Here is a 27,655-nt window from a genome sequence, read left to right on the forward strand (position 1 = left end):
AGCAGCTTTGTCCTCACCACAATATAATATTTTTATAATTTTTTTCTTTCCAGTACAGCAGATTAACATGAGATTAAAATAAATGAAATATCTAGTTATTAAAATGACTTCATGTCACCAGCTTGGTCAAAAATAAAGGGCTTGTGAGCCTGATTCAACACATGAGATGGGAGCCGTCTGGCTTCCAACCAGAATACCACGCTCTGATTTGTTCCATCCATTCTGTTTCCGACGTCGACACTTTGATTTCGCATAATGACTGTCAATTAGGATTCGGATCTTGTGTGTTGGCAAAGTGACCTCCTTACCTCCTGGCCGAGCAGGGCGGCCACGCAGGCCTCGGAGGCGTCACAGATGGCAGTGAGGTCATGACCCCCCTCCAGAGCCAGGACCACCCGGCCTCCAGCGAGGGTCATCAGCTGCCTGGTCAGATAGCCAAAACCTGGAGGAAAGGTTACAGAGAAGAGGTGAATGTATGTAAATGAGTCTGTGGGACGCTGCAGCAGCTGAATTTAATTTACATTTTAGAAGGTGTCACACAAGTTCCAACCTTTTGTTAGTCCCTAACTTGGGTGTATGTGTTTGCTTTGTGTGGTGAGTTGCTGCTGCAGTGTGAGATAAGAGACACACTTCAGATAATCTCACACTCACATTTGGACGTCAGGGTGTAGCCGCCCAGAGGTGGAGGGTGTCCTTCCACAGCGTCGAAGCCTGAAGAGACCAGCACGATGTCTGGGGCAAACTCATTGGCGATGGGCATCACCACTGACCTGAAGGTGGGAGGGTGGATCACAAAGATTATACAGAGTAACACCCAATATTTCAATGTGAACAGAGGAGATACTCAAACAGAATAAAAATTACATTAGTATCTACTTTATGACCCAGCAAACATTTCCCCAGGAGTAGGTTCCATCTTGGCTCCTCCTGCATCATTTTTCATGCAAAAATACCAAACATTACTGAGTTCCAGCTTCTCAGCAGGGAGCATTTATCCAGTTTTATTTGTCTTATGAGCCAAGAAACTGAATATCTTTGAGGTCTGAAAGGTTGGTCGCACAAACCAAGTCATTTGATAACATTTTTCACTATTTCCTGGCACTTTATAGACCAGACTTTTAATCAATAATCAATGAGAAGAAATTGAAAAACAGTCAAACTTAACAGTGGTGAAGAGATAATGTCTTTGTCTATTTGAAACAATTCATGTTGAGTTTTGGTTGTTTTGAATATTTTAGATAAACTAAAGAATGAAGTGTTTTTTTATGGGTCGAGAAGCTTTAAATAAAGTTTGATAAACAATTACAAATCTGGACAAAGTCCTTCTATTTAAATCATTAAAAGTTGATGCTTTGGAGGTAAATGGTTTTCATAGGACCAGCTTCATAATGGTTACCTGCATTTTTGTCAAATTTTCCACATACTCTCCACTTACACAATGATGTTTGTATTAAAAAGTAAGGTAATGTATAAAAGTAGGAAGAGTAGTAAGTATTAGGGCTAGAGCTGTAAAGACCAACTGGCTTACAGTAGCTCTGAGGTTTGCCATCTGAAGCAAAGCTAGTTTGTCTGTGTGTGACTTGGCGAGAGTTTATCTGATACCTGAAGGCAGCCAGGTACTCTGCATCTCCCATGGGGGGGTCGAGGCCTCCGGTGAAGGCAACATTGACGTTAAACCCGACTCCAGGACCGCTGCCCACCTGCAGAGAGACACACACGTAGGGTGGTTGGTTTTTCAATACTGCTCCACATTAACTTAATACTACTTTAATGTGTTTATCGAGTAAAATGGCTCCTGCCTCTGAAATGTGAGGATTAGCTGCTTTTCTCTCTATTTATATCAATGTAAACTGAATATGCTTGGATTTTGGATTGTTGGTCAGACAAGACAAGTACTCTGAAGTCGACACTTTGGACACTGGGAACTTGTGACAGGTCTTTCTTCATTATTTTCTGACATTTCATAGACTCAGTAATTGATCGATTAATCATTAGTTATTGCTCTACAATGATAGATTTTAAGTACTTTACTTATTTGAAATCATCTGTAACAAACACACTCACCTCGTCAGGTGCTCCGCTTCCAGGGAAGAAGTTGCCGTCGTCGTAGCGATGAATAGACAGGTAAAGGACATTAGGGTCATCATAGAAGGCTTGCTGGGTGCCGTTGCCATGGTGAACGTCCTGAGGGCGCATAGCACACACACGATATAATCAGAAACACATGAGACAAATAAAATCTAACTGCTGCGTTCCCACTGCGTCACATTAAGAGATGTGGTTACTGACCCAGTCCACGATGAGGATCTTGTTGACGCTGAGTCTCTGCTGCAGCAGTTTGGCTGCGATGGCCACAGAGTTGAAGTAGCAGAAACCCCTGAAAACAGCAGAAGACAGAGGGAGGGCTGAGTCGTCCTGTTTGTTATGAAATTCAACCTGTGCCAAAGCACTTCCCTGCTCCATTTTCATGTTTTTATAGTGCACTTTAAACACGTTGTGAGCAGGATATGAAAAATAAATAAAGCAGTCCTTGAAACAGCTGGCAGAAGAAAGGCACTCAGTACTTTATGTGCAAATAAACTCAATGGTTTATGTAATTTCTATTCCAGACACTGGTATTTGTATGTGCATAGATTAAGTGTCTCCAACTGAGTGTGGTGACGGCTGTGGCCTTACATGGGAGTGCTCTCCTCTGCGTGATGTCCAGGGGGGCGGACCACAGCAAAACCATTCTGGAAAGACAGACAGGCACTGATCACCACTCAGTGTTTCCTCTGTGTTTACTAAGTAGTGGTGAACCGCTGCTAAAAACATTGTAATTCAGCCAAACACAAAGAGAGGGGTGACTGTGATGTTTAGAAATGCTGCCTCTGAATGGGAAACTATCAGACTAAAAGCTGTTTTAGAAACAGGAGCACAGCTGGAGCATTAAACCTCAACTTTTAAAGATGATCAAAGCCTGTGGGAGACAAATGAGAAAGATTCTTTTTCATGATGATGGGAGGAAAGAAAAGAGGAGACTGAGACAATAAGAGTGTGACCACGGTTACCTTCAGCTCTCCTGTAGCTACTTTGAAAACCAGCTCCACCACAGAGCCGACGGCGAGGCGAGCCGCGCTGGAGGAGTGCACCTCGTTCCAAATGGTGTCGCTGTCCACCTGGAAACACACAACACACACACCTGAGCTGTACGTCCACAGTTTGGGAAGACAGAGAAGGTAATAAAGAGACTGCAGAGTCATGGATGAGTTATCCAAGAGTTATCTTAAACCAGCTGAGAAAGATGCAGGGCTTACATTCCCATCCTCCTAATGTTAACAAATGTTATTTATATGTTATTAATATATTTTTTGCTGATGTGTTTTTGCTTTCTTTATTTTTTGTCTTTATTTTCTTTCTTAAGTGAATGTGTCTTTTAGAAATGTTCTGATGTACTATCCCTTATGGAGATAGTGTTTGAAAGGTGCTGTGCATACAAATATTTTCAGCTGTATCTTTTTAGAAATTTTAGAAACTGTCAGTTTTGTATCACGCTGCAAACACTCTGTACACAGCTGTACTCACCCCGACCCCTCCACACGGTAGTCGTACAAACATGGGAGTGATTGAACCTGGTGATCAGGAAATGAACATTAAATTAGAGACACTGAGTGAATACAAAATGAGATTGTGAGTCCTGCTGATGCTGTGTGTGTGTGTGTGAACTTACAATCAAGTTTCTGTCGGAGAGGGTTGGTTCCATACAGCAGGACGTGGGCTTCAGAGTGAACCGTCTGCAGCTCTTCCAGAGTGGCCTTCCTCCCACGGATACACTACACACACACGCACACACACACACACACACACAGATGAATACAACTCTCAAATGCAGTTTACTACTTTTTGTGATGTTCAGCGTGGAGATATTTTTCCATTTTTACCGTACCTCACACTGCGCTCTGAGTCCAGTCTCTTGCAGCCTGGACCAGATGCTCTGAATGCGCCCTGCGTGCTCTGGGTGACTGTTGGTGTTTCCACACATACACTGATGCTTCTGCATTAAAGAGTCGTACACCAAACCTGAAGAAACACACACACACAAACATACACTCAAACATACAGATAGTTGCCTAAAGACTGTCAGCAGATTGTGAAAATCCTGATTTTTTTGTTGCACTTCACAGATTACGTCTCTAAATGACGAACTCTTAGCTAACAATCTTACAGCCTGATATTCTCATTCTCATGCCACTTTTTTCCCTCTAAATTTTCTATGCAGTTTGGAATTGAGTGGGAGTAAAGTCATAAAAATATCTACAACTATGGCGCATGCAGAAACTGTCAAAATATTTAGCAGCTTCATGTGGTAACACTTATCAGTACAAAAGTCTGCTGCTGATAGGAGCTTAGTTCTTTCCTCAGGAATGATTTCCTCCTTAACTCCCTTTAGTATTTTCAAATGTTTGAGATGAGAAAAGAGTGAGAGAGGAAAAAGGTTTTGCCAAGACTTACTCATCTAGCTCAATTATTACTGCTATCAGATGGAGGGCAGAGCTATTAAGCTGTTTTTGAGCCAATTCACCTGCTTTTTGGATAGAAATCTCTCTCTCCAGCCCTGAGTGTTGTAGGGAGGAGGTGAAATTTGAAGCCAAAAACTTCTCAAATGGAGGCAAACCAGACGATGGCAATGACATGGATCAGGAAAACACAGCTGTACAGTAAAAACTATGAGCTACAGGACAACAAAGATAGAGGACGGTGTTGCCGACCTGTGGTGAATCGAGGTTTGACAGGAGGATCCGGGGCCGGGACACTGATCGGAAAAGAGGAAGCCGAGGCTGGGGATGACTGGGCCCTGGACAGGGGGCGGTGTCCCGGGAAGGAGATCGACAATCCGGCAGCCTCCATGGAGGCCTGGTAGTTTCTCAGCTGGTGAATCCGCTGCTGCTCCAACAACAAAGCCTGCTGCTCACACGCACAAAAAACACAAACAAAGAAGATAAATTCTCCAGTTGTCGTGCTAAGTTGTACTGTGAAACGCCAAAAATGTAAACACATTAGAGGACTAAAGGGAAGAAAAATACTTTAAATTGACATTATTTTATATTGCAAGTGCAACTTATGGCCAAAAGATGGCAGCCAAAACAAATGATGCAGTTTCGATTTTCCCTCCGCATTTAATCGCAGGGATGGCATGGGACACAGAGCAACATTTTCACAGCCCAAATTACATTTCTGTGTCTGTTTTTTGAGTTTTCACCTCTCCAGGACTTCCCCAGGAACACCTACAATACATTAGTGCCAAGCAGAGTTGGAATCAATTCTCTGAAACTTCATATTGATTCTCTCAGCCTACGTTGTTTTACAGCTGTAAACTAGGGCAGATGTCTCACTTTTCAAGTTTTTTTTCCCACTTTTTTTCCTTCTTCCTCTACCTGTCTGAAGAGCAGCTCCTGCTCCGCCTGCCTCTCCCGCTCCCTCTCCCTGTGCTGCTGCATGGCCTCCTCCTGCAGCTCCTGCGGGTCGAGGGGCTCCTGCTTGATGGTGACCCCCGGCGGCAGCACTCCGCCGTCCTGGTGTTCCCTCAGCTCCTCCTCCGTCTCCTCCGGGTGGCTCTGGTGCTGGCGCCCCACAGGTGACTCGCTGGGCTTGGCCATCATCTGCAGGGGACACAGGATGAGGGAGGGAGGGAGGGTGATGATTCTACCATGTGAAATTTATTTCACAATCAAACAGCAGGATGTGACAAATCCCCTCTAACGTGTGAGGCTACACTCAGACAAACGGGCACGCTCTTCTCTGAATCAAATTCCTGGCAAATCACTCCTTTCTCTGGAGCATTCTTCTTTTAACAAGCTTAATTTGGATTACTCAGTCAGATTGGTGTCTTGCTCATTTCAAACCTATCCGTTGTAATTGAATGTGAGTGGCCGCTCTGCCGATTGTACTCCAGGGCAAAATGTGTCTCGTTGGACAGAGACATTCCCCACTCCCCGTTGTGCCACTTTTCATCGACTCACTCTGGGGCCTGCTGTTAACCGAGTAGTGATTCAGTTGTCTGTCACTGACGTGAACAATTCAAACTGCCATTCAAGGCCACAGTGTACTCGCCTCCTTGTGTGCGAGTGTTTATGATGCAAGGAGAGAAGGAGAAGTCTCCAGAGAGAGGACTATATATCTACAGGTGTGTGTAGGAGGGGGTGTGTGTGTCTGTTTCCCAGAGCTGAAAGCCTCCGGGTCCCCTGGCTCGGTGCCAAGGGACAGCATTGACGTCAGAGCATTCACCAGCTCTCATTCACCCCCCTCCCTCCTCCTCCTCTGCTCTACTGTTCTACTGTCTTCTTTGCGTCCAAACAACCTTCCCCCCCCAAACTCTCCCCATTTTTCACCCCGACCCTGCTGCCCTCCTCTGCTCTACTTTCCCTTAAACCTCCTTTTCATCTGGTTCAAACTCATATATCATACATCATATTTGTGCAGGAAAAATGAGTGAAATGATTAAACTGTTGCAGACAATCTAAAAAGTCTCACATCATTTGTTTTTGTATCACAATCTTTGATTGGAGTGAGTGCAGCACATACAAGAAAAGTGTAAAAAATGTCTGTCACAATTCCCTAGAGCTCATGGTGACATCTTCATGGTGCACATTTCATCTGAATGAAACCCAAAGATTTGGAGTTAGTGATGTACAAAACTGATCTGTTAGATTTGTATCAGCTGTGATGCTGTTACTTAGCACATTGGCTGCTAAGTGAATTTTACAGATCCACTATTTATGCTCTGCTCTGGTCATTTGTTATTATTATTATTCATATTAGACAAGCTGAGTGTGAGTAAAGAAGTTATGAGTTACAGTTACAGCCTGGTAACACAAGAATGATCCTGATGAGTCTGGCGTATCACCTCCTCTAAAACCACAACTTGTCATTGTTTTACACTTCAGTTTTTGTACATTTAAACAAACCAGATATATCATGTTACCTGGTGAGCTTTAGAGGAGCTGGAGGGCAGATTTTGTTACCTTTGGGCAGAGCCAGGCTAGCTCTTTCCAGTTTATATGCTAAGCTAAGCTTCATATCTTTAAATTTGAGCTTGGTATTGAATTGGTGTGACTGAGTTTTAGTATCTTCCTTACCAAGAAAAAAAAGTCCAATCAGTACATCCCTAGCTGGACGGTTCATCAGGACTGTTTACTCACCACTAACTGCATTAGAATATTTATGACAAGAAATAAAAGTCAGCCACAAAAGCTCTTCAGCCTTTTATGTTCTTATTAAGTCAATTCAGAATAAAACAAAGCCTGAAGAGGAGATTTTTCATTTCACTCCTGACAAAACTCCTGCACAATCCGTCCTTGGCGAGCCAGAGGCTGTTATAGAGATGTTTGTGTGAAAAGCTGCCACTCGAGAGCTCTGAAACATATGGAGGGAGTGAGAGAGAGAGAGAGCAGAGCAGAGGCGGGGGAGGCGGAGGAGGAGGAGAGGAAATCCCTTGTTTCATCCACCCACCTCTCCTCCAGCGAGTGCTCGGCTCGAATAGGTAAAGCCATCCAGAGCAGCGGCTGCTCGCTTCCTCCCTGACCATATTAGGCGAGGGCTTCCGCTCGGTTGCCATGGCAGCGCACAGTTACCTCGCAGCCCGTGGCAACTGTCTCAGCCACAGTCACACAGAGACGTGGACGCAAACATTCTCAAACACACACATACACACACACACATGCTGCTATACATGTTAACCCATACCTGCCTCCGCCTACTCGCAAAACAAAAATACTACAGAGGTGGAAGCAGAGAGAGAAAGAAAACGGCTGAATAAAATCAAGGACTTCACACACGCACACACACACATACACAGCTACAACACGTTATTGGCTGTGTTATTGGCTGCCGCCTACACAAACAACTACACTACAGCTCCTGTGCAGGCCCACTGTGGCTTATGGGCCTAATTAATTATCAGTTTATTTGAATGTCACTTCAGAAATGTGGCCTTTCCTAACTGCTAATAACGTTATATAACAATAATAATGTCAACATGAACAAAAAACAGGAGTGGAACTAAGAAAATGTGGAAAGAGTGTGGAAGAAAGGATGGAAAATAGTATAAAAAAAGATGAATCTCACTGTCTCCACCCCTCACCTTGTTTAGGTGGAGCTGCTGCTGCTGGAACTGCTGCTTGTGCTTCTCCAGGAACTGCTGGTGCTGCTGCTGGACCACCAGCTGCTGCAGGGCCAGGGCCTGGGCGTGGGCCTGGGCGGCGCTCCCCTGGGGCAGCGGGGCCGACTGGGTCCTCCCCAGGGGCCGGTGCTGCCGCTGCAGCTTGGCCATGGACGCCGCTGACGACATGGACAGGCCGCTCACGCCTGGGAACACGGAGGAGGGAGAAGTTTAGCCACGACAGGAGGCAAAACCAAAGACGGCAGATTAGATTCTTACACCAGCTCAGTTCCAGATTTGTCTGGGCAAGAGCTCGCTTCCAAAGAAAACTAGAACAGTGAATGTATTGTTACTGTCTGACATGGTCCATGTGCTTGATGTTGTTTGTTCACTTAAAACACAAAGACATTCATATTCCTAGCTGTATTATCTGGCTCTGCTTTGTACTTTACAGTGATATGATAGCACTATTTATGTGACATGGCCTGTTGAATCTTGGGATTTCTACCGATGTCACTTAAGCGTAAAGCACCTGAACCTTCTAAACTACTATTTAGACTAGGTGTCATGATGATTCATGGTTGTTTGACTGCATGGTCTATTTTGGTAAGCTAGTTTAGGGGAAAAATATGACGGCATTTCCAGAACGGCCGCCATGTTTTTCCAGATTAAAAATCAGAAGCAGAGGGTTGTGTTGTTGTCCAGTCAGGAGAGGTTCATGACAGAAAACCGCAGACTTCAAGTTAAATTCCTTTAATATAAGATAAATATATGATGCGCACACATCAACACATGGGTTCCCGGATTCACTCCTTTTGGTGTTGGACCTAAGATTAGTTAGCAGATGTATTTGTGAACCAAATAAAAACTACCATCTGTGCTGCCATGCTGCAATTCTTCCATTGTGATGATACGAGCCAGGAAAAGTGAACATCTTAGTTTAGAGTGCACCATGTCGATGAGGAAAAGTAGGAGAACAGACACAGTGGAGTGTGAGAAATGATCTGAGAAGGTTGAAAATGATCACCAGAGTGTTTTCAAGCTGCAGAGCTACCACATGGCATAGTGGAGCTAGACGGAGTTAGAAGGAAGTAGGGTATGAGAAGGGAAAGTTTGTGGTGCGGGTTATTTGATGGCTGTCCCTCGTCTGAACTGAGAAATAATTCATTGTATCTGAGCTGTTAAAATTCTCCTGGCCTGTGTGTGTGGGGGCGTGCGCACATGTCCTTGTCTGTGCGTTTTTTTGTGCGTACAGTATGTGCGTCATTGCCCATTCACTCCTAATGCCCCGCTGAAAATAGCTGCGATGTGGCAGTCAGTGAATGAGCCGATGGGAAAAGGGCGCACAATGCGACCATGTCACACTCTCGTAGCATACGCTGACATATGAAAGGGGCTCATTAGTTTGAGCTAGTGAATGGACGTCTGTCAGTGAGAGGGGGCACACAGTGTACCATGGACACACACATCTCTGTGAGTATGGTGATGGTTTTGTTTTTGTGTGTCACCAGAGAACAAAACCAGATCATTTTACTTTCAGCCACAGTTGCTTTTGTAGCTTTTTCTGTCATTACTATCAATTTTACCAAAGCTATTAACGCTAACAGAGCTAGCATTGCTACTTTTATCACTATTAATCACTATTAGCTTTAGTAAAACTTTATTACTCTCACCTGTCACCAGGGGGCTCTGTGCCGGACTCTGCTCCATGAGCACCATGTGTTGGAGCAGCGGACTGTGCGCTCCATGTCCGCCTGTTCCTGCTCCCGCCTCAGCCAGGTAGGGGGTCAAGTGGCCACCAGAGAGGAAGGGAGGGCTGAGGGAGAGGGCCGGCTGCAGACCTCCATCCTGCTGGGCCGAGGTCACCTGGAAAGCAAAAGATGAGGCGAATATCAGGGCTGAGTTTTAATAAATTGACTCACACAGACGTACAGTCAATCTGCGAGCAATCTCTCCAGCTTCCTCCTTACATTGGAAGCAGCAGTGGCCGTGGCAGTGGCGGGCAGCCCCAGGGTGATGTTGGGTAAGGATGGTGAAGTGTAGAGGGACAGCTGGTTAACGGAGCCCCGCTCTGCGCCGCTGCACAGCCTCTGGGCCAGTGACGCCTGGGAAGCACATTTAAATGATTTATCTGTGTTTGCATCGCAAAAAAAACACATCCACACAATTGCCTGAGTGCCCTAATGGCTGCCACAAATAGCATCTTCCAGCTCCTCGCCTGTCCTCCTCCACTGCAGACCCATCACCAGAACAACCCTCACTCAGAGCCTGCGTTCATACTTTAGGCTGCCAAGTTTAAAAAGTTGACAACTAGCACCTGTAGCTCAGCATCCACACAAAGGAGCAAAACTAGTCTGACAGCAAAAGGCTGCATAATTTGTTTATAGTTTAGGTTTGTGTAGATTTAGAGTTCATGATTTGTGCCATGACTCATAACTTTAAAACACTGTGAAAGCTTTATGTTAAAAATGACAAAGTCTTCCCAAATAATGTTAGTTTCTGCAGGGGAGAGGTAAATCAGCATCTTGGCTGTTGCTTGATGCTAAAACGTTTCTCAGTGGTAAAAGCCAAAAAATTGCAGTTGTTTATGACCAGTTTTGGGTGAGAAAGATACACTGCAGACCTGCCTTAAATAGAGGAATTAAACTAAAAATTTGAGAATTAACTGTATAAACTGCACAAAACACAACTGTGTATATCTATATGAGAGCTAGAAGAGACAATCAACACTCAGTGAGACCAAGAACAGCTCAATATATCAGCAAATTCATGTATTAGTCTAAACCTAGGCTGCACTGAAGAGACTAGTTGCTTTCTGTGAGTGTGTGTTTGTGTGTTACCTCTGTGTTGTTGGAGACAGACACAGTGATGCCGTTCTCATTGGGGATGTTGTTGGAGCTGTTATTCGGGGAGCTTGGGCCTGAGCCGGGGGCGCTGCTACACGCAGAGTCTGAAAACACACACAGTCACAAGAAAATACAGCAGCCTACGATAAAAAATAGTTGTTGTTTTTTTTTGAACACGAGACAGCTGCGTGTGTGCTCTCTCTCACCTGCCATGTCGAGCGAACGTTTCTTGGCGGTGGTGATGGGGCTGTCTCGGCGGCGCAGCAGCGGACTGCTCCTCCGCTCGCTCACCTTCTGCTTCAGCCGGGAGCGCAGCTTCAGGTTGGGCTCCGAGGCTGGAAGAAGAATGGAGGGAGAAAATGACTGATTCATTCATTCATTCACAGTCTGGCTGCTACACTGCTATTCGGTAGAATCCAATTATAATCCTAGGATGAGCAGAAATACATTAATGGAGAATACAAGATAGAAAATGCTTTAAAATGGTTATACTGGTCCATAATATCACTCTTTTCATCACTGCTATGAACTCTATGAAAATCTTTTCACATGTTCTGCCTGGTGTTTTTAAAGCTCACTTTATCTCCTTATCCATCAGCTTGTCTTGACGTGTCTGTTTATCTGTTGTACTTTATAACAACATGTGTCAGTGGTTCTTGTTGCAGCCTGGGAACTGTCAAAATCTGTCGTGTTATCTGAGGGAATAAATGACTGAGGATGTTGATGTTCTCTGACAATTTGTGAGTTTTCTCCTCTTGAGCTGCGTTGTTTCATTAAACTATTAAAACTACAGCGTCTTTATCTGCTTCTACTTCCTCAAACGGTGCCATTTTTGTTCTTCATGCCAACTCCAGCTCAGACACCAACACCCCTGTCAGCGTCTGTGATGTTAAACAGATAACTGCCGGCTGTGCAGCTTTGGACAAATCAATCAAAAAGGGTGGGAGAGTTACCTGAGCTACAGTCTCACAGGCTTCCAGCTTAAACTGGGAGCTGCTCACATTGATCTGTCATGGAGTGTCTTCCACAGAGCTGCTCTGTTATGAAACCTCTCTCTGCTGAACTTGTTACATGCTGCTATTCATCTACTGTGATTCCTGCCTCATATTTAGATGCTTTCTGAACAAGCTAAATTCTGATCCATTTTCCCAAAGACATCGCGGCTAAAAAGCAATTAGCTCTAATTTGGGAGCCATGTCTGATTGCCTAACCTTTTGGTCCTTTGTGTTCACTGTCATAGACTTGTGAATGGAGACGGAGACGGGAACAGCATGTCACCTTTGCACCAGCCAAGGAGGCTGATGCTCTGTTTACTTTGCCCTGCCAATCAGCGGCCCTGCATAATTTCACTATTCATGATCCAATTTCTAATCATCAAGGGAGAGCTAAATCCAAATGTGGTACACAACTAACCATGATTATGACACAACCAGATTAATCTGCTACTCTCTCTCTTTTATTTGAAGACTGAAGGAACAGGGACAAATGCTGAAAAGCCACTTTCCCCTGAAGCAAACTTCCTTTTAGGAAACATTCAAACTTGTTCCCATTAAGTGTCAGGTAAAAATAAATGTGTGGAAAAGAGTGAAGTGTGAACTCTGAAGTGTGAAGGTACAGTAACACAAAGTGGGAGGAAGAGCTCAGTCCAGATGGAGGCAAACCAGTTAATACGTTGACAGGCGTTTGTGGAGCCAATTTATTTCTAACCAGGATTTCTGAGGTTCCCTGTCCCTGAATTAGATTTTTAGATCTTTGGAAACAATGAGGAGAGATGTATCGAAACTGAAAAAGCTTAAAAAATCTAGGTCAGTGCGGTATAATGGACCGCACCAGCCAAAAAAAAGCCAAAACACAGTAAATTTGTGACATCCATTTAGCCATACAAAAATCATTATGCCATAAAAAAATGTGTAATTTCCAATGAAAACACTGAGTTAAATTTGCAGGAAGCTAATTTACCAACATTTCCTAACCTGTTTATCACAGTTATTGAAAAAGTCAGTCATTTACATGAATTACATTTACATTTTAGCAAAGATCAAACCCCTTTTTCTCAGCTTCACTGTTACCGTAGTTACTGCTTCCTGCTTTTGTGCGGCAGAGTCAGTGAGGTCCATGGCTGATTTACAGAGAGTGAAAAGATGGTCTTGGGTTTCATAATAAAATAATAAAGGCTTATTGTTTATAGAAGGGATTTTATATGAGAAATCCTCCTTTATTCACTATCTAACCACTCAAGCTAAGTTCATGAAGATGAGCCGAATGTCCTCTTTGCTTAACCTAATTTTCAAGAGATTCCTGAAATCAGATTTTCTGAAGTGATTTAGTTTTAATACTCTGAGGAAAAAGCTTAATTATATGTATCTGTCATGATGAAGCCTTAACATCAAAAGATCATGACCTTTCTCTGACAAATTCAATTTGAAATGATCTATCAAAACATAAAAAGCCACTAAACATCATTTACAGCTTCCGAGACTAATGAGAGGAGCTACTTTCTCAGAATTAGATCTGAGGACAGCGTCTATTAGTGAGGAATACTAAGAAAATGGGTTGCGCTAGGTTTTTGCAGAGTGAAAACAAAATTTAAAGGGTAAATGATCCAGTATGACAGCACCCGAAATAATCACAGCGAAGATACAGCACAGTCAAAGGCAAGTGAAATGATGGAGAAAGTGTCAATACTTGTGAAAAGAGGCTTTCTCTGCTCTTTGAGTGGACTGAAAAGAAAACAACTTAATGTGGCGCTTACAGAAATGCAGCTGCTAAAATACAAGGCCACGTCTCTGGAGGAAAAGTGAGTACCAGTTGTGTGACTGTAAGTGGATCCATGTTTCTCATCATTACATAGATTTTTTTCCCATTTTGGTAGATTAACTAAGTTCAAGGAGAGTGAGACGACATGACTTGCATGAACATTATTGTAGAGTATGTTTGGAAATCATACCTAGTGCTACAAAGCCTTCACATGATCCGATCACTGGTATTTTTTTCAGCTACTTCATAAAAAATTAAAGGTTTTGTTATACGCCTGAGGGAAGCATGAGCATATACAATCAGACATGGTATCAATGCACAAATGGTGCATTGTTGCCCTGTTAAAATGGGCCTCACAACGGAGGTGAAAGGCTGTGTATTCAGTGAGTGACATCCTGTATTCAGACAGCCACATGGTGCTTTCTATTCATGGGGCGAGCAGCACAGTCTGGTTATCAACCGATGTTGTGCACTGTACAGTACCAGTCTGCCTATGTGCCATTGTATCCATGCGAAGGACAGGCTGTCCCAGTTAGGCACAGAGAAGAAAAAAAAAACATTTGCTCATCAGTGAAAAGACATGAACAGTATGCCTTGCTCAGCCTCTCAAAGAGTACCGCGAGTCGGAAGGTTTCAAACTTTCCCACCCTGTCTCCATGTTTCAGAGGCATTCATGTGTGTGTGAGAACATGCTCCACACAAGGCACAATGTATGTTCATGTTAAGCTCTCTCACCCTGAAATGTGTACATGTGAGAAGTCCATGATCTTGAACACTGCCAGGTTTTCAGGCATGTTCTCCTGTCACGCAACTTGAATTAACATTATCATAAGGTCATAATTATAAGCAATAGCCACTCATTGTATTTATACACTGCAATTATCTCTTTATGTGGTAGGTTCCACCGATATTGAATGTGCAGAGGTTAGCGGTGATGGTGACGCGATCAGAAATGCAGGGGCGACATTCATTTGCTGAATGTGTGCGGGATAAAATCAGATTGTGATTATTTTTGGTCGACTTCATAATTAAAAAATCATGAGTTTATTTGGCTGCACTGTAAACGGAAACCAGCTGCTCAAGGAGTGCTTACTGTTGCCATGGTGATCTTGAAGATTGCCACTTTAAGACTTTTATATTATGTGCTGTAAACAATTTTTAGCTTATTCTGTTGTCACATTGATGAAACTGTGCTGTGGATGAGTGTATCAGCTGCAGCAAATCTCTAAAATGTCACAAAAGACTGCTGTTGCTTCCTTTGACCGTTGCTGGGAGCCCTGGGTGCCAGTCCTCTACTTTACGGCCAGGCGGTGATATAAAAGAGCCTCTAACCTCTCCTGAGCTGGCATTACCATAAGTAAACCCCGCAAAGCACGTCATCGCTGTGGGCAAATATCAGGGTGGCACAGGTTCTCTCCTCTCCCTCTGCAGTCGAGCACAATCCTCAGCCTTATAGAAATCGAGAGACAAACTGACACTCCGGGGACGATCTTTTCACTCCCCTGCCATCTTCCCGCCTTTTTTCTTTTCTCTGCGTGAAGCAAGTTTTTGGGAGTGTGGCATCATTGTGCCACTTGCTGGATTAAGCGTAAATCCTGCTTGCCAGCTCTCGTTTTCTTTGCTCTCATCTTCCATTTCTCCTGCTTTTAAAAAGAAAGCCGACACTCCCTCTATCCCTCGCATCAAGTATTTTTCTTGACAAGAAAAAAAAAAGCGTTGAGGTTTTTTGAATGGTCAGTGAAGCCACCAAAAGCCTCTCTCTTCATCTCCCTCCTCTTCCTCCTTCTCACCTCTCCCTGCCTCTACTTTCACTCTTCTCTTCCTCCTCATTTCTTCCCCTCTCTCCCTCCCTCTCCTCCTCTTCTTCTTCAGCTCTCCCAGGGTGGAATGTGGCTGTGTGGGCCAGTGTCAACTGTGGTCTATCTGCTGTCGTATCCAGCAGCCCGGAGGCTCAGAGTCAACAGGGCTGGAGCGCTGGCTGTAGCCGCCTGCCGCCGCGCTAAGTGAATAATTGCACTGTAAGACGACCGCTGCTTCACGGCTACACCACCGCACACACCACTCACACTTCACACACACACACAAAGCTGTACACATACACACACCTGACAAAAACACACTGCAAACAGCTGGTTTTACTCTGTAAAGGCTTCTGTACTTTGAGCACTAAAGCCTGAAAATGTTAGATTGCAGACCATGAGAGAACTTTTTTCCAGTGGTGCATTCTCCAGAGTTTTAGTGCTTGTAATGACTTTTGACAAGATTTGTCACCCATTAAAGAGAAAACACACACTCCCTGTTTCTTAAACTCTTGGATCTGCTCTGTGTAGTAGCACAACAGCTCAAGTGCAGCCCCTTAATAACCTTTATTTGAGCAGCACTTTTCCAAAAGTAAGTTTACAAAGTGCTTTACAGCAACAAGAACAAAGAACAATTAGGTTTATTACACAAAATAAACCACACACAGTAAAAAAACGAGAAAGTTAAAGTTAAATTAATTAAAGGAAAATTTAAAATCAGCTCCTAAGGACGCAGGTAATCAGTGTGGAGTGGCCATAATTGGACGAAATGTGCTTAAATTTCTAAGATGTTGAGATTACCCTGCCAGCTAGCTGAGAGAAGTCAGTTGATTTTTTTGTTTTCTTTCTTCTCTCTTATATTTTTATTATCAATACTGAGTTACAGATGACTGCTGTTGTTGGTAAAGTGTTGAAAATCTGGGTCAAAAACTACCCAAAAAGCTACAACCTTCTGTTGCAGTGTTAAGCCCAGCTGGACCAGAAACTGGCTGAATGTGCCAGCTGTGTTTTGTACTAGCTGAAAGAGGTCAATTAATTTCTTGGAAAGTAGCCCTGAGTCGACAGATTTGTTTCATCACTAAAATATTTTGTGAGATTTAAATTCAAGTCAAAAATCACCCCAAGATTTTTGGCCTTCTGTTTGCCAAAAACTGTAAAGCACAGTTGGAGCAGAGCTGGTCAAACATGTTCTCTACTTGTTTCGTGCTGCAACACCAGAGACTATAAGCATTTAACACCAGTAAACTACTGCCTTGATGTCTGCAAAGTTATAAGTGAGTACACAGAGGAGAGGTCTGATGGGTTTACTGTGAGTGTCTCATCACCATTACAGAGAAAAGAAATATTGCAGTTGTGAATTTCTTGACCCAGAGGTAGCATGTAAATTGAAAACAATAAAGGGCCAAGAATAGAGCCCTGGGGAACCCCAAAAGTAATTGTTGCACTGCAAGAGGAGGTGTTCCCAACTGACACAACCCTCAAGTAAGATCTATCAGAGCCACTTAGTTTTAATAAGCAATTATCAAACAAATTAAAGGCAGCAGACAGGTCCAGCGATGGAGCAGCCAGAATCTGAGTCAATCTAAAACATCCTGAAAGAGTCTGAGCTGAGTATATACAACGATCTCTAAATCTTGGCTAAAAAGGTAATTTTGTTCTTAGTAAGACTATCAGCACCAAGCTCAGGTTTCTTAAGACATTTGCTGAACAATAGCTGATTGAAAACAACCCCATAGGTTAAGGAACAATTAAAATCTGATTTTAAAAAATCAGGCGCTAAAATGGTAAAAACCTCTCTCACTCTGTTGAACTCTTGAACCACCTACGCTCACATGCTCTCTAACACTCTCATGTGGGGGATGCTGGGAGACCCTGACAGCCTAATGTGGATGTGATTAATGGTGCAGAGCTCTGATGCCATCTAAATTATGCTAGACGTGAGTCTGCATAGCAGCTACTGGACGTTACGGTTCCAAAATGTGTGTGTGAGTGTGTGAGTGTAATCCTGTCCAAACGTGAGCTTGCATAGGAGCAAACAGACAGCTCAGCGCTGCCAAAACTGAGTGTGTAAGCATGTGTGTGAAAGTGTGCGTGTGTGATATACCAGTCTTTCGCAGCGGGAAGTCATCCCGGGGGTTGTAGACGCCCAGCACAGGGTGGTTGTAGGTGGACACGCCAGTCTGTGGAGGCGAGCTCTGGTCCAGAGAGCTGTGCTGGGTTTTGCTATAGAACAAACAAACGCTGCGTTAAAGACGCCATCAATATCACAGAATCATGTGAAACAAGGCCAAACACTGATAACTCTGTGGACATGTGACTGACTGAGTAATCCCAACAAAGTAACTAACTTCATGGCTGTCATAGATCTGTATGATTAAAGCATCGTGCAAATCCCTTGGCAAGGCTGCAGACATGTGCTGCCATCTGTTCACTGCCTACAGAATAAGGTGGTGTTTGTAGGCAAAGTTAAGCCGAGCTGGCTTCGGCCCAAATGCATGTTCCTGACGAGCGGATGTACACACACTCATCTCTTCCAAAACTGAGGGGGCTGAGAGTCCAACGAGTGGAGAGAAAATTTACATTAGGGAGAGAAAGGCACAGAAAAGGAGGGAGACAGGAAATGGAAAGAGACACTTTGTATCCGTCTGTTGAAAGTCAACACTTGTGGGTGTTTCACTGGGTCACACATCAAGATTATGTAACAATATTTATTTGGTTTGGTTTTTGCATTTTATAGTTTTAGTGCTTTTATTGTGAAACATAATCATGGAGAACATAATGTGGAAATTATGTCCAGTGCTCAGCTACAACGGTCAAATATTTGTGTGTACATCTTGCCGATAATATTTCTTTTACTTAAGTTATATTTTGAATGCAGGACTTTTAGTTGTAATGGATTAATTTTGTTCATCCATCTTTAATTCAAAAAGCACCTGATATTAATGTCTGAGAGCCTGAATGATTCTTTTACCCAAATACGACAGACGTTTCAATTTGCATAATGATTTCTTTGATTTGCATGACCAGGGTTTCCAGTCATGCAGAGTCTACACGGTTACTCGCACACAATGAAAGCATGCGACGGGCGACGAAGAGGAAACAGCAAGTGTACACACCTGCACAAGGGCTCCAGAGATGCTACAATAAACATTCAAGGCCGAGCTTTCGGTAAGAGTCCCTATCATCAGGTTCCAATATCCTGCTCTCACGTGGACGTGCGTGAGCGTGCACGTGTGTTCTCATCTTTGTTTTATAACCCTGCTCGATCCATCTCTCAGTCAGGCTCATATAGTGTGGCAGGTGAGGAGGAGGGGAAGCTTGCTGACAGATTAAGACACAGTCCAATACATTATTCATCTGTGCTGTCAGAGAGAGAATTACCATCCAAACTTATAATGATCTGCTGATAGCTTCTACTGTATTCTACTGCTTACGATCATTACAGAGATTCAGGAATACAAGACAAGCAGCCGGGGTATTTAATTGTTTTCCAGCTCGCAAACTGACAGGGCTGGTATCGATTTTTCCATGTGAGACAGGTGAGGATGTCAAAACATGCCATGAGGTCTCAGCTTTACTGTATAATGCACACCACTAGCTGCTGTGCTGAGCTCCATCTATATGCATCTATACAAGCATCAACTGTTCCTCACCGGTACCAGTAGGGAGCGTCGTTGGGGAGGCCTCCCTGGTTGAGGCTCCGCTGAGCCAGGGCCTTCTTCTTGTTCAGGACAAACTCCTGGAGACGCATCTTCACCTCGGTGCTGGCTACGGCACCTGATGGACAAAACATTTTAGTAAACATTTGTTTCCAAAGTTCAGCTGCACCGCATGGAGCCACCACTGACCCACCATAGACAGTAGAGAGCTTCCAGGACATGAAAGGAGAGAGATAGGAAATGATTTGCAACAAAAGTCTCTGTCTGAATTCCACCCGGGGACATTTACAATTAAGTGTTAAACGTTTTAAACCCCTGGGCCTCATTTTACCATAATCTTGCACTTTGAGGTGACTAATTATGGAAATCAGAATCTAAAATAAGAGGTGCAGTCCATTTAAAGTTGATTTGTTGGATTAAAAGTCTTCTTGGTTCCTCGAGGCTTAATAAGAGCAGTGCAATATCAGGAGATGTCCCCATCTAGAGCATTAACGATTAGTTGATTAATCAATTACTTGACTGGCAGAAAGTCAATCTGCAACTACTTTAACCAATACTCTGTTTTATGTTATTGTAAATCAAATATATTTGGGTTTGAACTGTTGTTTGGACACAACAAGCAATATAAAGATGTCACCAAGACACCAAACAATTAATCAATCAACTTGCAGAATAATGAGCAGAATAATCAATACTGAAGATCACCCTAACTCATCCCATAATAAATCTATGGTTTTCTAAAATGGTTGGAGCTTGATCATCACAACCAGAGAAGGATATTGAGACAAGAATGCAGGAAAAATAAATGAAAACGATGCAAAACACTGAGAAAACTGAAGGCACTGAGACCACAAACCGCACTCACGCAGGTACACGTGAGAGCAAACACACTGAGCAGTCCCTCTCTCCCTCTCTCTCACACACACACAAACACTTGACTCGCATGGACGCAGCCTCGATCTGTAACCACTTTCCATATAGTGTGTAAACTGCTCTCAAGGACTCCTGTCCACTCTCTTTCAATGAACTGTTGAGAGACATCCAGCAGGCAGCGGTAATAACTCAGCTTAGCCGCCGCCAAGGCCACCGGCTAATACAGCTCGTTTACCACAGTAAATACACAGGTTCTCCAAGTAAAATGGAAATAAACGGACATGCAAACACACACTTGCATGCACAGAAACACACTCTATGAATGCTGATCTCAACGGCCGTTTCCAGCCTTGGATCGTTCAGACCCCTGGCAGATGCTCCCAAACACACTGTCAAAAACTAACCTGTCTATCACTGGCAATGCTGTAAAAACTGGATGCTATTTACAAGCTGACAACATGGAGCTGTGGCTGCTTCTTATTCTGACTGATTTCCTGATATGTTTTTTTTTTGTGACATCCAATTCCAACTTACTCTCTTGTCCCCTCTCCTTGTTCTTCAGCAGCTGCAGTTTCTGCTCCCTCTGCTGCTTCTCCAGCTCCTGCTCCAGACGGTGGTTCTCCATCTTCCTCTGGTGCTCCAGCAGCTCCTGCTGGTGCTTCAGCGCCAGGAGCTCCTGTTGCTGCTGTGGGAGGAAACACCAGAAACACGTCAGAGAGGAGCTCGTATGTTAGCTTTAGGTTTGTTCAGAGATATAAGATACCGTCACTTCATGAGGGTCACTTCTTGTTTTCTGTTCTGCGATGTAACCAATTCATTACTTTCTCATCTGTGAGCAGCTATATACATTCCACTCCTGGTCTCCTTGAGTCACAGTGTGAAATAATCACATCCAACAGGTGTTTGAAGCCAGAAAATACAACCTTTGCAATACTATAAAAACCTCAGGCCACGCGCTTAAGCTCTTAAATAAATACAAACAATTTAAACGGAGATGAGGCTTTAGCAAGACACATAATGCAATCTGCTCACTTCCTCATCACACCAGCAAAGAGAGAGAGAAGAGCATCTGTTAAATGCTTTAAAATCTGTCTTCCTCAGGCGAAGGAACACTGACAGTTTGTCCTGTAACTGAAAGGTCAAAGATAAAATCCCTGTAAAAGCCTGTACTTGCTCACAAAAAACACCTTTTGGTTATGGTGAAGTGTCCTTGAATGAGACCCAGAACTCACAGTGAGTCACTGTGGATAAGAGCATCAGTTAAAGTGCTACAAATGCACAGTGAAACACGCTTTCACCTTCTCTGGAGCCTTAATGCATTTTGACGACCTAAGGCACCAAATCAAGAGTCCCAATTACTCTTTAATGTTGCTGTAATATACGATAAATAGGCAAGCTGTCTGCGCTCGCACTCAGCCAGCCACATAATGACCTCTTCCTGACGCGCCACTCTGCCCTCATCTCCCCCTTATCATCGCACACCCGATGGCAATATTTGATCGGTTACTGTAACTGCGTGTAATCAACTTCTGATTTCTTAAACACAGCAAACAGACGCTCAGTAGCTGGGACCTCATGTTTACCATGAGGGGGCAAAGTCAAGCGTTTGAGACGAGTCTGCGAATAAATTAGTGACTGAAGGTGAGAGGAAGGTGAGGCAGGGCTCGTGAGAAAAGCACATCGGCTCTACGGCTGGAACGCTTCCAGCCCTGAAGCCTCTATCACTTTTTTTTTTTTGTCTTTCAATCAAGGTTGGGGATCGGAGATTGAGTGGGTGGGAAAGGCTCAAAGTAACCTCCCCACCCACATGAACACACAGACACACACACCTAAAAACCCCTGTGGCTCTATAGACCAGAGATCTACACAAACTTTTCCCCTTTTCCCTTTTGACTAATACTCTGAAGAGCTTCAGGATATCTTTCACTTTATGAGAGTTTCCTGTTGTTAACATGCAAGAAGTGTGTGTGTGTGTGTGTGTGTGTGTGTGTGTGTGGAAGTAAACTAGGCATGCGTGTGACAGTGTGTTTGCTGACATTTGAGAGAATGTGTATGTTTTAATGCCTGTACAACTACTCTGTGTGTGTGTGTGTGTGTGTACACAGGGGCAGTGAATGGGGCTGATTGAGGCCGGGCCTCCCTGCTCAGGCTGTGCGTCATTGGCCTCCACCTGAGTGGTCCTGCAGCCCCACCACAGGCCAGACTGCCCCTCAGACAGCATCAATCCTCCCTCAGCATCACAGAAACAACCCGACGGCAGCGACTCCACGGTTTTCACAGCAGGAAAAGCACCAAAGAACGAGTGCATAAATACTGTTCACCTGCAGGAGCGTTCAGATACAGTGTCAGACCTGAAGCATCTGCAGTGATTTCCTGTATGGATTCTTAATTCATTGCAGATGCTCCTCAGAAGTGCCTGAAACAGGCCTGAGTGATGGATTTTAAAAGGAAGAAACAGAAAGGAGAGGAAGAGAGGAAAAGAGACAGAAAGGTAGGGAGGAATGAGGGAAGAGGGAGGAAAGGAAGGAGCAAAGGCAGGAAGAAAGAGATGAGGGGGGAAAAGGAAGAAGACAGGAGCATAAAGGAAAAGAACAAGGAAGAAAAGAAGACAGGAAAGAAGGAACAGGGGAGGTTAGAAAGACAAGTGGACACAAAGACAGAAAGACGAGATAAAAAAAAAGAAGAGAATAAAAAGTGAAGGAAGAAGAGCCTCCAATATGAATCAATCCACACATGAAAACTAAAAATCATTAAATTCAAACTAATGTATTCCTGCACGGTGCAATCTAATCTGCTGCCCCCTCAATCCATTTTTAGACGTTTTATTCTCAGTCCTGGTAAAAAGAAGTAGTTCAGCTGAATCTGTGTGTATTACAATTCATATTAAAGCAGTAATACTCTGTAAAAAAAGAACAAACACTGGAATATTTTTATATGACATTTCGGCCCCACAGGAGCGCTCCGGTGCTCTCATGGGCCCCAATGTATTAAAGCCTCAGAGTGTGGGCGTGCTGATCTAGATTCACTCTGTATTTCCAGGTCACTACGATAGAGGCGTGCCATCCCGGTTTGATCTGCTGGATGTCATGTACTGCTCCATGTCTAAAGCAGTTCTGACTTTTTGTTTGTCTTCTAAAGAGCAAAGACTCTCCACTGTCTGCTGCTGCTTCTGAACGTACAGTACAGTATGTATTACTGGATGTTCGTATTTAAAGTAAGGCTACAACAGGACTGGCGCATAAGGGTTTGGTTACGTAACACACCACCAGGGCTACAAAAGTCCATCTCACACACTTCTTTTTCCTGAATCTAAACACATCCTTATATCGCTTTTATCCATCCCTGAAGCTCAAGTAAATGAAGCTGAAGTGCCTCCTCCCTTCTTCTCCTTAGAGCAAAGAGATTTGAAGCTGACGGAGCTGCTCTCAGTCTGAGTCTGTTAATAAGGAATCTAAATTAAGAGCTCTCTCTGCTTTGTTTAGTAAAGTTTTAAATAGCTTCAGGAGACAACCCTGCAGGTTTGATTTGGGATTGTTGTCTCTTGGAGGACTTCTTCGATTGTGTTTGTTTATGTTCATGTTCTGGCTGCAGCTTTAATGATTGATGATCCTATTTTTTCTTGATAGTTAAAGGCCAAATATCTTGGAGAAGGCCGATATGCTGATATGCACAAGAATAGTTTGAGCTGCAACTCAAAACTCTGAAGAAAAATGGTTTGAAAAATCCCGATCAAAAGCAAAATTAACACTTGGCCCTGGATCACATGTTACATCTTGCTGATACAGAAGCCAAACTTCCGTAGCTGCACAGTTGAGAGCAGGTATTCTTCCACTGGCCACTGAAGCTGGCATCTCCAAAAATATTCCACATAAAAAACAGATTGTGAGGGCTGTGTGATTTAGAGGTGGAAAGTGAGGCCTGTTTTCTTCTGTAGTGTACATAATATGATGATTTAAGAGGAGTAATATTCCATGAAATGTTTTTTAAAAAGCCTGAACCTTTCTTCTGGTGTGCAGATGAGCAAAAAAGGGAATTTGGTTTTACTGCTAATTTTGATTCAAAAGCCTGGAAAATTAGGAAAAGCCTGAAAATGTGACTGAAATTTATTTGAACTTGTTTTCTTTATTTTTTTGTGGAATTCTTTGCAGCTTTCTGGATTTGGTTTATCTGACTTTGCAGTGTTTTTGACGTGTCCTTCATCCATTCATATAAATAACCCTTCAGAATTATAAGTGATGTACCTTGATGTGTTCCTGGAGCTGGGCCTCGTGCTGGCGGGACAGCTGCTCGTGCTGCCGCTGGAACTCGGCGATGAGGATCTGCCGCTGGATCTGCTGCTTCTGCTTCAGGGCCAGCAGCTCCTGCTGCAGCTGCTGCTCGCGCACCGAGGCCGCCACCACGCCACCGCTTCCCCCACTGCCGCCGCCGCCCGGCTGGCCAGGCGACTGCTGACCGGGCGGGGAGAGCGAGGACTGCTGCTGCTGTTGCTGGTGATGGTCCACGCGCAGGTCCATGGGGATGGCGGCTGGAGGGAGACGCAGGGGCAGCGCCGAGTTGATGTCCACTGCAGGGAGGGAGAGAGGAAGAGAAATGTTTGAGTGGGGGGTGTAATCACACAGGAGAGTTTGTGGAAGGTGTTTGTGTCCTTTTCATCTAATTTGCTCAAATGGTTTGATCCTAGAAGGTGAAGAGTCGTCTCAGCACAGCTTTTTAAAATACTGAAGGACAGAAAACACAGACAGACAGACAGAGTGACTCTAACCCGTTTCTATTGAAAGTATTTCTTATATATCCTCAATTAGCTCCTGTCTTTTTAGCAACATCAAGAACTAGTAAAATAAAGCAGTCTTTATAATTCAGTAAGTTATTTGATATTAATGTTTTTCATTCTGCTGAAGAAAGTGCTGATTTCATTCAGATGGTGTCATGGTCATTGGTCCTTTACCCTCACTGCTGCATACTGTGGCTGAGCCAGATATGGTCTATGTGCTAAGCTACATTTAGATGCAAAAACAAGGACTGCAAGGCCAAAGGAAATCACTGCAACACGTTCTTGCACGTCACTTTGATCCTACAAGGCACACCGGTGTTTGCACAGTTAGCACGACTGCGAGAAGAGACGACGGGATTAAATCAAAGCTCTTTGAAATGTTGTTTAACATGTGTACCTGTGCAGTGAGTGTCAACTCAAATTCTGAAGCCATTCAAAGCTTTGTGATTTTAATCGATAAGTTCTCTTATTTTGGTGAGAGGAACACAACTCTGAGCATATATAACAAGAAACACTATGTCATGTACATATGTGTATATAAGGATACATTTTTACACCTGCTATTAAAATGTAACCAATATTCTTACATATACCCATAAACAGTGATATGAGTGTGATAAATCAAATTAGCACCTGATAATAAAACGCCTTTACAGCCATGTGTGGGACGATAGATGCCTGTAATTGAGAAGTATTGATTGCTATTTGACCAGCAGTGCCAAACAAAAGGTCTAAATCTTTAATATCTGTCAAAAGTAATCAATGTGTGCTCTGTATTAGCCGATACTTAAAGGTAGTTTTGTGCTTCAAGCAGCTTCAAGTCCCCATGCTGGTGGCCATCTTTGCTTTCTGAAAACATACCAGTGTTTGTCGAATGGTTAACCCTGACCTCTGACCGCCTTGTGAGAGAGGTGATAACAGAGTTACACGAATCTGCAGCAATAAAAAAAAAGTGACGTTGATGCCTTTTTTCCCTCGTCTCCTCTGTATACACACACACACTAACTATGACTGATGCTGCAGTTACACACAGAGCCCCGGCGACACCTGACAAAGATCGCATTGACCCGGTGAGGTGCAGCCAGGCCAGCCACCCACAAATCACTGCACAGGAAGCCTTCCAATCACACGGCTTCCTCCCCATTAAATCTGAATAAATAGGAGACGATTGGCTGATTATTTACCTACATGTTTACCAAGAGCGCGGCAAGAGCCAGAGATACTTCCCTGGAACTTTGTGTTAATAAAGAGGCAAACACGCCATCCCCCTGCACACTTAACAGCAGGGTTACCGAGCCACAAACAAACGCACAGATACACTTATGCAGCCACTTGCATGAGTACGAGTAAATACATTGCGAGTGTTATCCAGTGGCAAATTTACACACGGGCTGCACCGGTTTGAAGCGCACATACCGAAATCACAGAGAGATTTCTCTTGATTATTTTTAGGTTGTCAAGATTGCACTCGAGCCTTGAACAAAATCACATCAACTCAAGTGTGAAAATACCTGATGATCATAAATACACTTTAGTTGTCAAACAGCCACTCAGGCCCCACTATGACAAATGGCTCTGACAAAAAACACACACCTCTCTTGCTGGAGGCATCATTATTAGAAAATTGCTGATATCTTTTCATTTCCACTTCAATTTTTTAGACAGGAACCAAGTATCCCACGTTTGTCGGGCCCCCGACACAGACCCACTCTCTTCAGATTTGATCTATGACAACATCATTCTCCAAGACGTGCCACGTTTGAGAAATAAAGCCGTAAAGCATTCATAGAAAATCCTCTAAATGGATTGCAGGCGTAAGCTCAGAAAGGGTTTTTTTCCTCCTCTGAACATCACTCTTTGTGCAGACTAACAGTAGCTGTGCATCACTTATTATTCAAGCCATATGTCGCCTTTAAAGACTCCACTTCCTCTTTTTGTGTTTTTATGCAGTAGGTGAAACGCACCCCCGCGGCTATTGTCGTCCACGCCATGGAGAGAGCAGAGCAACAACATGCAACAGGTCCTTAAGGACTCATGTGTGGGATGACAACAACATATGAGTCAGTCGTTGACACACAGTCTTATCATCTGCTTACAACCAGTCCAGAGTGAAAATTAGTCTATTTGTTTGAACCCGCAGGACGTGAGGTTTGACATTTCCCCCCGTCATAAGATGCCTTCTCTCATCCCCTCCTCACCTCTGCCTCCTTCCTTCCTCTCTTAGTTTCCTCGCGAGAAAAAGGAGCTACAAGATTTTTGCCATTTCCAAATCTGCCAAACAAGGTGCTCGATATTTAATTAAATGCAGCAACGCCCTCACTCTCTGGCCGTTCTCTGGCCCTCGCTCATTTTTAGAAGCGACAACGGTTACAGTTTTGGCAGCTGATGAGACGAGAACGGAAGGAGAGAGAGCAAGAAGGGCTTGTTAGGGAAAAGACTTGAATCATTCTGTGGAGAAAAGTTTGCATATGCATGCACATGCTGGATGAGAAACAAATCAAAACTTCTTGATTACATTGACTTTTTTTATTTTTGAACCAATTAGAAAAGTACTCCTTGCTGTTCTGTCATGATTTTACCTTGATCTGAGTGAGTCACTGAGTGAGTTTGAGATCCTGAGTCAATGTCTTCCTGACTATTAAGGAGACTTGGCTGAAGCCTGACTCCATATTAAGACTTTAGGGTCAGTTGCACGCTGACGTCAAAGGTAAACATGCACAGTGACCAGTAACATCCGGGTGATAAAAGGCTTCATTTTTATATCTTTTGCCCATTTTTCTTATATAATATTAATTTTAACAAGCATAGGAGCA

At 43.7% G+C, this 27,655-nt stretch overlaps 1 protein-coding gene across 5 annotated transcripts in view; it reads right to left on the reverse strand.

Moving 5' to 3' along the window:
- Window positions 1-27,655, reverse strand: part of LOC108892827 (histone deacetylase 4) — a 63,153-nt gene that overhangs the window by 5,475 nt on the left and 30,023 nt on the right. For all 5 annotated transcript variants that reach the window (XM_018690557.2, XM_018690556.2, XM_018690555.2 and 2 more), the window contains 21 exons: window positions 24,313-24,635; window positions 20,606-20,756; window positions 19,193-19,316; window positions 17,644-17,762; window positions 11,190-11,318; window positions 10,978-11,087; window positions 10,108-10,242; window positions 9,811-10,003; window positions 8,120-8,343; window positions 5,415-5,639; window positions 4,749-4,944; window positions 3,926-4,059; window positions 3,710-3,812; window positions 3,565-3,611; window positions 3,051-3,158; window positions 2,677-2,732; window positions 2,290-2,377; window positions 2,065-2,184; window positions 1,603-1,700; window positions 652-770; window positions 309-442 (listed from right to left, as the gene is read on the reverse strand). In XM_018690557.2, the coding sequence (XP_018546073.1) occupies window positions 309-442; window positions 652-770; window positions 1,603-1,700; window positions 2,065-2,184; window positions 2,290-2,377; window positions 2,677-2,732; window positions 3,051-3,158; window positions 3,565-3,611; window positions 3,710-3,812; window positions 3,926-4,059; window positions 4,749-4,944; window positions 5,415-5,639; window positions 8,120-8,343; window positions 9,811-10,003; window positions 10,108-10,242; window positions 10,978-11,087; window positions 11,190-11,318; window positions 17,644-17,762; window positions 19,193-19,316; window positions 20,606-20,756; window positions 24,313-24,635 (2,936 nt within the window). The remainder of the gene's footprint in view (window positions 1-308; window positions 443-651; window positions 771-1,602; window positions 1,701-2,064; window positions 2,185-2,289; window positions 2,378-2,676; window positions 2,733-3,050; window positions 3,159-3,564; window positions 3,612-3,709; window positions 3,813-3,925; window positions 4,060-4,748; window positions 4,945-5,414; window positions 5,640-8,119; window positions 8,344-9,810; window positions 10,004-10,107; window positions 10,243-10,977; window positions 11,088-11,189; window positions 11,319-17,643; window positions 17,763-19,192; window positions 19,317-20,605; window positions 20,757-24,312; window positions 24,636-27,655) is intronic.

This window comes from Lates calcarifer, linkage group LG7_2 (assembly GCF_001640805.2).
Source record: "Lates calcarifer isolate ASB-BC8 linkage group LG7_2, TLL_Latcal_v3, whole genome shotgun sequence".
In the NCBI taxonomy this organism is placed as follows: domain Eukaryota; kingdom Metazoa; phylum Chordata; class Actinopteri; family Centropomidae; genus Lates; species Lates calcarifer.